We start from the raw sequence: 10,765 nt of genomic DNA on the forward strand, positions 1-10,765 counted from the left end.
CAACATAAATATACCTCCAATTAACATAATCCCTGAAAACAACTGAACTGGTACCATTTACTTATTTTTCAAATGTGGGGATTTGCTGCCTTTCCTTATTACGCTTAAACTATTGTTAATAACTTTGCAGTGCAATAGTTTTAAAGGTTTAAAAACAAAAACAACGTGAGGGGGGGGTTTCCGGTGAACTGTTACGGCATTTCTCACTATTTACTGAATTTTAAGCATTCAATCAGTTTTGGAAAACTACTCAGATAATAATCATTATCTGCAGTCCCAGTCGCAACAGAAAATAACCCTCACACTGTTAATACACCTCAAATTCTGATTTTATACAAAAGATATATACAGTGCATCAGTCACAGGGGCCATTTTTTTCTGCACGTTGAGTTTTTAATACTTTATATACATTTTTCTTTTTATAGATAGTTGTATGCAGTTGTACTTTTTTTTTTTTTTTTTTTTTTTTTTTACTATTTACAGAATATTCCTCTGCCCCTGTTGTGGGCATTAAAGAGCTTGTTCTAGCTTCTTCGCATCCCCCGTTGCTTTATTAATGTCGCTGAAGGCTCCGCATCACCGTTTCCACCGTGTTTTAATTATTAATTAATTATTGTCGGCTCGTTGCCCCTGGAGACGGCTCGGTTTTGCTGTTGCTATAGGTAACGCGGTGCTGAAAAACCCCGCACGCGTGTCTGAACGTCGCAGAAGTCCGGTGAGTAAACTTCAAAGTGATGCGACGTTAAAATGAGATTTAAAGTTGTCGTCGCGATGTTTCAGGTTTCGGTTTCACACAAACGGCTGTAAAAAAAATAAAATAAATAAATAACACGAAAACCACAAAAAAAAAGTTTGGTGAAAATTTAGCCCAAACTTTATTTTGTAATTAATTCTAATACCTAAATACAGCTGAAACAATTAATAAATTAACATACCGTCGTTTTTAATGCAAAAAAATATATATATATATATTTCATAGTTCCAGCTGCACAAAGGTGAGGATTTGCTTTTCTTTTGAGATATTTTCAAAATTTGAAATGGATTCATCAAGGTAAACGGAAGATTATAATAAAAGATAATCATCATTTACAGCCTTATTTTCAGCAGGAGGATGTCCTCGCTTCCCGTAAAGCCCTGCCTGCACCACAGTGTGTCAGAGTGGTGCAGCCACAACCATCAGCTGTCTGCCACGGCTCAACACCAGCGTCACGTTTCCAACGTGATCAGACAGGAGGGGAGGTCGCTGCTCAACGAGACCAACTGCAAGGTGGGTTGCTGTCGGTGAGACCCGGATCGGCCGATGCTCAGAAAACTGATGAATAAGAGATTAAATGTCACAAAAGTGCAGAGATTTGAAATAAATCTGGTCGTTTTCACATCAACGCGTGCACTTCTTCAGATCCAGTCTGCTTCTGACAGTATATTCTGCGATGTGGTTAAATATTCACCACCTGCAGGCTTTAAAATTGTCCGTAAAAAGTTTGTAGCTTCCCCCCCGAAGCAGCAGCTGCAGTCATAAGGTCGGAAACTGATGATTGTTGTGGAGGAATGTCATGACTTTTTTTTTGTTGTTGTTGTTGTTTTTTTTGTGAATGCTTCCTTTTCTCTGCAGACAACGTGGGATGAGAGCGACATCTCTCGCAGGCTGGGTGACCGGGTTTGGGATGTTGCCCGGTGGAAGGACGTGTTGGAAAGCTGCGCTCGGAAAGTGGATGTGGAGATGGAGGCTCTGACCCTGGTGACTTGTTAAAAAAAAAAATAAAAAAAAACGTTGATACAACTCACAGCTTTTTTTTTTTTTTATGCTCATGAAAGTAGAAAGCTGTCAGCCTTTTTCGACTTAAAAAAAAAAGAAAAAAAGATGTGTACTTTTCCTCCTGTGTGAGTCCGACTGAACTTCCAGTGATTGTGTGTCGTGACAGTCTAAAGAGCGGACCGAGCAGGCCCTGGCCGCCACCGCCGTTCCTCTGGAGGTCAGCGCCGAGTGCCTGACGCTGAGGGAGGGACGGCGAGGGTACGAGCTGGTCAACGACCCCGTGGACGAGCAGCTGAGGAGAGAAGTGGAGCTGATCGAAAGAGCGCAACTGGTTCTGCAGCGGCACGTCGACAAGGCCTTCGAGCAGCTGTGGTGAGGAGCGCTGCGGCGAAAACTCGCACGTTTTTACTTTCCGCATCGCAAAGAAAGCCCTCCGACCGCCTGATCTCGCTCTCGTCCCAAAGTGTTCTGCAGGAGGCTCGGCACCGGCTGACCGCTGACCTCCAGAACAAGATGGAGGCTCTGGATATCGATATGTCCTGCCTGTCACTTACAATAAAGTCACCTCTCATCTCCCTGAAGAGCAACCCCACGCGCATACCATCAGGGTAATCCTGGCACGAGGGTGTGCATGAAATACGATGTATGTGTTGTTGTAAACGCTTAAAACAGATTATAGAATAAAGCTTCAGTTTTCAAACTCTTGTGGTAAATTTGTAGAATTTTTAAACCTCATTTGCTGATATGACTTTTGTCCTTCTTGTAGTTCCTCCACCCCTCAGGAGTGGGTCCAGTTCAGCCAGTACAACGTGGCTTGTGCCCAGGAGGCCATGCAGGTGTCACAGCAAACGAGGGCGGACGTGAGCCTCATCAGACCCCAGGTGAGTCTGATGTACAACTTACTCTAGTGTTGTCCTGTTTTCACTCTTTCTTCAATGAATTTTAGCCATACAGACATTTAAATGTTTAAAAAAAAAAAAAAAAACATGTTTAATAGCGGGTTGGACACCTGTACTGTTAAATTTACAATAATTTATCACTTGGATTATTTTTCTGCATTAAAAATAATTCAACATTGACTATAAAAATGTCGCTTTATGAAAAAAATGTGTAATTAAATGTTTTACTGGCATATATTCAGGGTGAAAGATGTTTTTCTGCTTGCTATGACAGTGAATGATTTTTTTTTTTTTGGCGGTGAAAGAAAAATGTTTTGAAGTGCCTTTAAATTTACTTTAAAATGTTGCACTCTTCTGTAAAAAAAAAAAAAAATAACTAAAAATTAATTACAAAAACCAACAAATTCTAATTTAACATATAACTTTTAAGTTGTTACTGAGAGCTGTATTCATGAGGTGCAGTCCTTAGTTCAGGTTAATAATCATCCGATTCCTCATGTAAACAAATTGTATTGTTATGGCATCCTTCCACCAGGGGGCGCTGCAGAAAGGCCTTAGAGGATCCGTTTAATTCAATGTTTCCTGTTTTGGTTTTCTTACCTGCCTGAAAATATGGTGCACCGTCCTTTCTTTCATTTCTTCCGTCGCCAGCAGCATAAGATGCGATCAAATCCTTTCTCTTCTGTGTTTTATATTTGTTTTAGCTGCGGAGTGAGTTGGAGAATCAGCACAGGGCCACCGAGTTTGCTATCCGCAAGCGCAATCACCACGAGGAGCAAGCTCAACATGAACTGGAGTGGCAAAAAAAAAAAGTACGACATTTGTAAAGCCTGTATTGTCAGGTATTTGTCTTCGACTTACAGGGTGGGATTGCGAACTCGGAAAAAAGGCTCACCGAGGGCTTAATCCAGCTTTTTGTGGAGGACAAGACGTTGTTGTTGTTTTTGTTGTTGTTGTTGTTGTTGTTGACTGGACCGCAAGCGTGAGGTCGACCCTGCGAACATGAATGTCTGCCACACTAAACTGAGGCAGGTGAATAATTGACGGACGGGCTGAGGGATGAGGCTACACGAATGGGCTGCCGGTGCCACAACTTCCTGTATCCATTTCAAATTAAGAGCCATCTCGTATTTTATACGCGCCGCCCGCCGCCGCACGCTCGGTTCTGACCCAGCCTCAGTTCTGACCCAGCCTCGGTTCTGACCCAACCTCGGTTCTGACCCAGCCTCGGTTCTGACCCAGCCTCGGTTCTGACCCAACCTCGGTTCTGACCCAGCCTCGGTTCTGACCCAGCCTCGGTTCTGACCCAGCCTCGTCTCGTCTGTAGTTATAGTTTCTGAACCGTCTGCACATCTGTCTGTAGACCGAAGATGAAATGGCGGAGATGGAGAGCGACATCTGCGGGCTGGATGCAGATCTGCAGGCGAAGACGGCCTCCCTGAAGCTGGCTCACACCAGACTGGAGACCAGGACCACCAGACCTGGCGTGGACCTGTGCAGGGACGAGGTTTGTGTGAAGCACGTCGAGGGCGTTGGCGGCGGCGGCGGCGCAGAGGAGCGATTCAGTAGAAATGATGAAAGGTTTCTCTCCGATCGATCTTCTCCTGATGATGCTGGTTTCGCAGGTGCAGTACGGCCTCATTGCCGAAGTCCAGCAGCTGGAGGCCACAATGAAAGCTCTGGAGCAGAAGCTCTCTGAGGAGCAGTAAGAGGCGTTCATCCACATTTTCAGCATCAAAACACACAGAAATAATAAAGATAACCTTCAGTCAGTCGTGCCTCTTAAAGCGTGCTGGACGTTTCGAACAGATAAGAAGAGTTCACGCGCCAACGGGTCCGACGGAGAGTAAATAAACGAGTCTTGACACTTTCGTCTCTGCTCGTTTCGCCCACACAGGAACTCCCTGCAGAAGATGAAGCTCCATCACTCCCGCATGCTGCTGGACCTCTCCAGGAAACGGGAAGCTCTGTCTCTGGAACAACGAAGCATGAACACCCGCGACCGCCTGGCGTCGGCCCCCGTCACCGACCGAACGCCGGTGCTGCTGGTCCCGCTCGCAAACTCCAGTGGGAGGAGCAACCTGCGGCTGCTGGCTCAGTAGGAAGGAGCTCGCCGAGCCGTCGAAGGGAGGAGATGTGAACGACTCCTCTGTTTAATCCCGCTGTCAGCGATTATCAATGGACACCGACACCGAAATAATACCCAACGTGTATAGAAACTTAAAGCCTGAGCGCCTTAACAAACTTCAACACTTAGTCCCGAAGAAGATAAAACTTTACTATATTTTATTTATTTATTGCATCTTATAACTGTCATGCTCTCCTGACCCGGTTAGATGGTTTGCGTGTGATTAATTTACCTTTATGTGTGTTGTGTTAAATGATCATCCTTATCTGTGTGTGTGTGTTTCGTTTTTACAAGATATTTAAATCATCTCTAAAATGTCAATTTGAACACCAATAAAACATTCAGCTATTAATACACCGTACACGGCGTCTGCCCTCGTTCATTCAAACTTCACAGGCCGAAGCGCTTACGTCCATCGACCGCTCGCTCTAATGGCTTTGTTTGGCTTTGTCATATTGTTTGATCAACTGACGGTGTTTGGAGGATGACGGCGGCGATAATGACGTGAACTTTGACTCCGGTTTAAAAAAAAAAAAAAAAAAAAATCTGGTAAACAAGTTCCCTGAGACGATAAACTCCATAAATCTCCCTCGCCGCTGCAGTAAAGTCTTCAAATGGATGTTTGTGTGAGTCGCTGCCTTTTTTAAAAAAAAAATTTTTTATATATCCGCTTCCAAGAAACGTTCGGTGTGTGTTTTCTGAAGTTTTCCACAAGTAGTAAGATTTTATAAGTAAAAACAGGTCCAGCAGCTGTATAATAATCTATTTTTCGATAATGACACCAGAGAAGAGAAATGTGCCACAAATCAGCAGGTATGGACAGTTTCTAGGAAATAAAAGAATTGGTGCAGATTAAAGGGCAGAAGGGATTTTCAAATATGCTCATAATTACTTCACTTTTGGAAACTATATTCTCCATTTATGTTGAATTGTGTATTTTCCTGCGGACGGTTTTAACAGTTTAGCATGTGAACTCATCTGTTGTGCTCAAAATGCTCAACGTTGCCGCAGGTAACCAATTAGGATCAGTTATTTGTGTAGACGAGAACAAAAAGTGCCTGTTCTCCCAATTGTTATTGTCGTTATTAAACCTCATGAGGATCACAAAAGAAAAACATGACTATTAAGTGTAACCTGAGCAAACAGCTGAAGACAGAGAGCAAACAGGAAGTGGCTGAAGTGCTCAGATGAAAATCAGAACCGAGAAAAGAATATGAGCGATAAATAAAAGTAAATATCTCATCATTTCATTGCAAACATTCACGTCACAATATAATAAGACCGGGAGCTGCACACGTTTGTTTTGACGGTCGGATCAGTAGACTAATCCGACAGCTGGTCCACTTTGCTTTGTTTTGAACGACTCACGGTCTTTTCTTGGAAAACCGTTTTCTTGGTATTGTTTTTTTTTTTTGCAACCAATAAAATGCCTCTGCAACAAGTCTCAGTGATTTTCTGCTTCATTTTCCTCACCGAAAGCCTCCAGGGTGACACACCCAACTCTTCTCACACACACACACACACACACACACACACACACACACACACTGGGGAACTCACTCTCCGCCATAAAACTGTTAGAAGGGCCTTCGCGCCACAAACAAGTCACCCTTTTCCCAAAGCCCAACCCGTCCTCCCCTCGCATCGACCATCAGCACATTTATGACTTTACTGCCCGGCCCTCCACTTCGTTTAGACGGCCGCGGCTCCGGCTGGAACGGCCCGGCGCTTCCTGACAGACTGAATTATTCTGAATCATTTCACTTAAGGGCCCAGATGCTACCTGTCTGTTGCCCCTTCCACCGAGAGGACACTTAGGGCCGCTCGGTGCCGGCTAAATGCCCCCTCCCGCTTCCGCATGAGCGGCTGCGTCTCCTTATCTGCATCTCTGTCACGATGTCGTGTGCACCTCGCCCCCTTCGTGCCCACGTGTATCATCAGCGGGCACCGCCTCTTTTTTTCCTTTTCTTTTTTTTTTTTCTTTTGCTGTCACCTGTCTCGGAGATGTCGCCCGCGTGGCCGAGAGCGGAGTCTGTGCACGATGGAGGGACCTAATGGAGACTCTGTCGCGCGGTGCGCACCCGTCTGATTTGTCATGGTGAACCGGAGGAGCCGCTTCCTCTCCGGCGGACTTCACTGAAGAGATGGACGTGCATTTGGAGGACTGCGTCGCCCTCTCCGTCTACATCTTCACCTTCCTGCTGGGCCTCCCCGCCAACCTGCTGGTCCTCTTCGTGTACGTGCGCAAGGCCCGCCGGCGCCGCGCCACGCCCAACGTGGTCTACGCCCTCAACCTGTGCGGGTCCAACCTGGCGCTGGTGGCCTGGATGCCCGTCAAGGTCTGGGAGACGTTGCTGAAGGACTGGATGCTGCCGGCGCCCGTGTGCCCCGTCTACAGCTTCTTCTTCTTCTCCTCGCTGTACGGCAGCTGCCTCTTCATCACCGCCGTGACGGTCGGGCGTTACCTCAGCATCGCCTTCCCGATCGTCTACAAGAGGTACCGGCGGGCTCGCATCTCGTGCTTCATCAGCGCCGCCCTGTGGCTGCTCGTGCTGCTCCACCTGAGCGTGAGCCTGGTGGCCGAAGGCGGGGCCAACTTCGTCTCCACCGAGGACGACGTCTCGGCCTGCTACGGCCGCTTCAACGCGTCGCAGCTGGTCGTGCTGCTGCCGCTGCGCCTGGAGATGGCCGTCGTCATGTTCCTCGTGCCTCTGATCGTGACGTGTTTCTGCACCCTGCGCTGCGTCGCCCTGGTGTGGCGCTCCAACCTGCGCCCGCTGGGGAAGAGGCGGGTCCTGACCGTCACTCTGTCCACGCTGGCGGTGTTCGTGGTGTGCTACGCGCCCTACAACGCCTCGCACGTCGTGGGGTTCGTGCTGAAGACGAACGTGGAGTGGCGGACGTACGGCATGCTGTCCAGCTCCTGCAGCGTGTTCCTGGAGCCCGTGGTGATGCTGATGCTTTCGCCGGCGGCGTCGAGAGGACTCCTGGGAAGAGCGTGCGGACGGCAGAGCCAGTTCAGCCGGAGCGATCGGCGTCGGTGTAAACCCGCCGCCGCCGCCGACGCCGGGGCGCCGCCCACGCTGTCCGAGAGGAGCCAGGGAGGGGCGGAGGTGACAAAAGTGAGTCAGGGGTGACGTCACGGCGGGTGGAAATAAAAACCAAGACAATTAGGAAGGAGGATCACTGTGGAAACATTGAGGGACAGACCTTCCTTCACATGTCGCTCCCAAAAACACCCAGAAAATCGATCTCTCTGGTTCAGATCTGCTCCTCCTCTTCACCGACGACGCAGCAGTTCATCTACACGATGTCTCTGCTGTGTTCGTCGATTCGAAGCAGACTATAACCTGATCAAAGCTCGGCAGTCGTCGGGCTGCAGCGGCACTTCCTTCCAACTCTTTAGACCAAATCTTTCCATAATAAAAAAGGATTACAACGAAGGCTGTTTTGCAAGTCCGACGACAGACGAGAAGTATTGATGGATCACGTGATGTTTGGCTGATTATAAAGAGTGACTCACGCTGCAGCTTTTCCCGTGACTGTTTCACACGCCGGGAACGGCCGAGTCGGCAAGAAAGAGGAACAGTCATTGGAATTCTTGTTTTTGACCAAAGAAATGTAATAAATGTCATTATTCTAAATTAGTGAGTTTTTGTTTTTGTTTTTTTCCTTTTCAACAAGACAGGAAAAGAAAACAAACCTGTCAGATGATTAGTTTGGTGACGAATGGCTCCATCTGGTGTCTCTCGAGCTGTAAGAGGGAATTTGATTAATTGCATTGTTTTTTTTCCTGCCGTGACGACGCAAACGATTCAACCATTACATTTTAACCACAATTTGATGTCTGACATGAATTCTACATGTTAATAAAAACTGTATGACCCTTCATTTATTGTTTTCTGTAGTGTTAAAGTCTGTTAGACCTTCAAAATAAAGTACCATGCTTGCAAGTGTTTTGTGTGCATTGTCTTTTAGGCATTGTGGTAAACATGTTGAATAACCTGCAGTTTAATTATTATTTCTAAGTTACCGATGGACACATCTTTAATGGTAATTCTTTTATTTTAATTTTACACCAACAACAAAACCTTTTTTTTTTTTTTTTTTTTGCCACTGAATGTGATTATCTCACACACACGATGAAGAATAATTGCAAACTCATCAGTAAATAAAACTACCATCACTATCATCTCCAAAACTGACTTTCCATTTTAGGAGTTGTTCTCATTACAAAATAAAATGTGCCGTTTTTCTGCCCCCTTGTGGACACCGCAGACAAGATATATAAAAAGATCTCCCTCCTCACGGCCAAAATAAAGACGTCACAGCTTCTGAGTGGTTGCCGGGAGATGATGTTTGGAGAAGATGGAGAACATCAAAGATTGTGTCCTGACACTTATTAAATTTCCACAATTGACGGGGAAGTAGCGGCTCTTCAGTGACGGAGAGGCTGGATCTTCACGCGTAACACAGGTACATCCATCAGATTCCTAAAAACCTCACGAAGGGACATATTTGACTTCTCGGGTGGACTTTATGTTCGTTAGACAACGAAGGAGTTGCAGGTAAAACTGAAGAACACGACTGCTGGAATTCAACTCTTTACTCGGGACGTTTCAGTGCTACTTTTTAAACAGCAATGTTTAAGCGGGTAATTTAAAAGATTTTAAAGTTTGGTGATTTATTTTTATTTTTTTCTATTCCTGTCAACAAACGCCAGAAAAGACCAAAACTAACAGAATGAATCAAGTATCTTAATCTTCTGAGTCAGACGGCTCACTTGCTGCACAACGACATCAGTCAATCACGGTTTCACAGTGGTTCCTTCGTGTATAGTTTATTTTCTATCACGAGTTGATCCAACGCCCCACAAACGTTTAGTTTGAGCAGCGTTACATTAAAACTAGTGTCCACCTGTTACTTTTTTAACTCTAGATTTTTGTTTTTAAAAGGTTCAGATCTTCATTGGACAAATGGTCGAGGAAGCTGGAAAGTACTGAGAGAAGGATTGTTGATTGATGCACTTTCTATAACTTTGTAAATATGCATTTTATTTAAAAGAGTATGTGGAGTTTACTTTGCGACATGGAAATGACTGAAGCAAGTATTTTGACCTGGTGGACCGTTTCAGGAACAAACTGTGCTTACGTGTTTTAATAAAATGAACAGTGAAAAGAACTTGAATCTGATCTGAATTTGTTTTTAGGTTTTTTTTCTTGCAATTCATCCTGATGGGAACATAAATCATGAATCGATTTTTTTTTTTGCCAACCTATCCGATAGTTGTTGAGACGTCTTGGCGGTAAACTAAAACGATCAACCTCCTGAAGTCGGTAGGATTCGTCCTCCGGGGACCGTGAATTCTCAGTCCGCCCGATGGTTGTTGAGATTTTTTTTTCCTGGCAGTGAACCTGCTGCTCGCTCGGCTTAAAATGAGTCGGGTCATAATCACTCGTCCTCGGATTCCGAAGAAAGACGCGTCCGCGAAACAACTCTCCGACCAAACGGGGTCCTGAGCAGTTTAATGAATCTCGACCGATGTTTTCTTTGGTCCAGTGTCGGCGAGAGTGCGTCCCGGGTCCGAGCAGCCGCCACGCTGCACGATCAGCTGCTGCTCTCTGTCTACGTCGTCACCTTCCTGATGGGGGTCCCCGCCAACATCCCGGCCTTCTGCACCTTCTGCCGCAAGGTGCGCCGCGGGAGCGTCGCCGCGACGCCGCGCGCCCCGAGGCGCCGAGCGGCTCCTCGACACCCGCGACCCAAAACCCTCCGAGGCCGAAAAACACAAGGGAGCGGCTCCTCCTTGAAAGTTTGGAAGACATTGTACGAGTAAATGTGCTTTTGACGGAGGGCATTTCTTTTTTATTTCATGCAACGACAACAAAAAAAAACCTGACAAAAGTGCTGTTATTCCACTTGAGCAAGTTTATTTGAGTGATATCGTCGTACGATTCTCTACGTTGCTTCTTTCATTTGAAT

General features: G+C 46.1%; 2 protein-coding genes across 2 annotated transcripts; both read left to right on the forward strand.

Moving 5' to 3' along the window:
• The first annotated feature begins 584 nt into the window (after window positions 1-584).
• On the forward strand, window positions 585-5,144 carry tekt2 (tektin 2 (testicular)). Its single transcript, XM_069175716.1, has 9 exons — window positions 585-1,267; window positions 1,613-1,738; window positions 1,923-2,128; window positions 2,221-2,364; window positions 2,523-2,637; window positions 3,360-3,467; window positions 4,019-4,162; window positions 4,281-4,360; window positions 4,553-5,144. The coding sequence occupies exons 1-9, from the start codon at window positions 1,112-1,114 to the stop codon at window positions 4,755-4,757; spliced, it is 1,284 nt and encodes a 427-aa protein (XP_069031817.1). The 5' UTR covers window positions 585-1,111; the 3' UTR covers window positions 4,758-5,144.
• A 1,783-nt stretch (window positions 5,145-6,927) lies between these two features.
• On the forward strand, window positions 6,928-10,619 carry LOC138214692 (free fatty acid receptor 3). Its single transcript, XM_069176465.1, has 3 exons — window positions 6,928-7,905; window positions 8,762-8,769; window positions 10,343-10,619. Exons 1-3 carry the CDS (start codon window positions 6,928-6,930, stop codon window positions 10,617-10,619), a joined length of 1,263 nt encoding a protein of 420 aa, XP_069032566.1.
• Window positions 10,620-10,765: the final 146 nt, after the last annotated feature.

Source organism: Embiotoca jacksoni, unplaced genomic scaffold (assembly GCF_022577435.1).
Source record: "Embiotoca jacksoni isolate LCO1_2020_lvr unplaced genomic scaffold, fEmbJac1.0.p SCAF_7, whole genome shotgun sequence".
In the NCBI taxonomy this organism is placed as follows: domain Eukaryota; kingdom Metazoa; phylum Chordata; class Actinopteri; family Embiotocidae; genus Embiotoca; species Embiotoca jacksoni.

What these genes read in the sequence shown, in the direction of transcription:
- tekt2 (XM_069175716.1), top strand. Translation starts at nt 1,112, where the DNA reads ATGTCCTCGCTTCCCGTAAAGCCCTGCCTGCACCACAGTGTGTCAGAG. An exon ending in TGAGCCTCATCAGACCCCAG is followed by an intron (nt 2,638 to 3,359) that starts GTGAGTCTGATG and finishes TATTTGTTTTAG; the next exon opens with CTGCGGAGTGAGTTGGAGAA. An exon ending in TGGACCTGTGCAGGGACGAG is followed by an intron (nt 4,163 to 4,280) that starts GTTTGTGTGAAG and finishes CTGGTTTCGCAG; the next exon opens with GTGCAGTACGGCCTCATTGC.
- LOC138214692 (XM_069176465.1), top strand. Translation starts at nt 6,928, where the DNA reads ATGGACGTGCATTTGGAGGACTGCGTCGCCCTCTCCGTCTACATCTTC.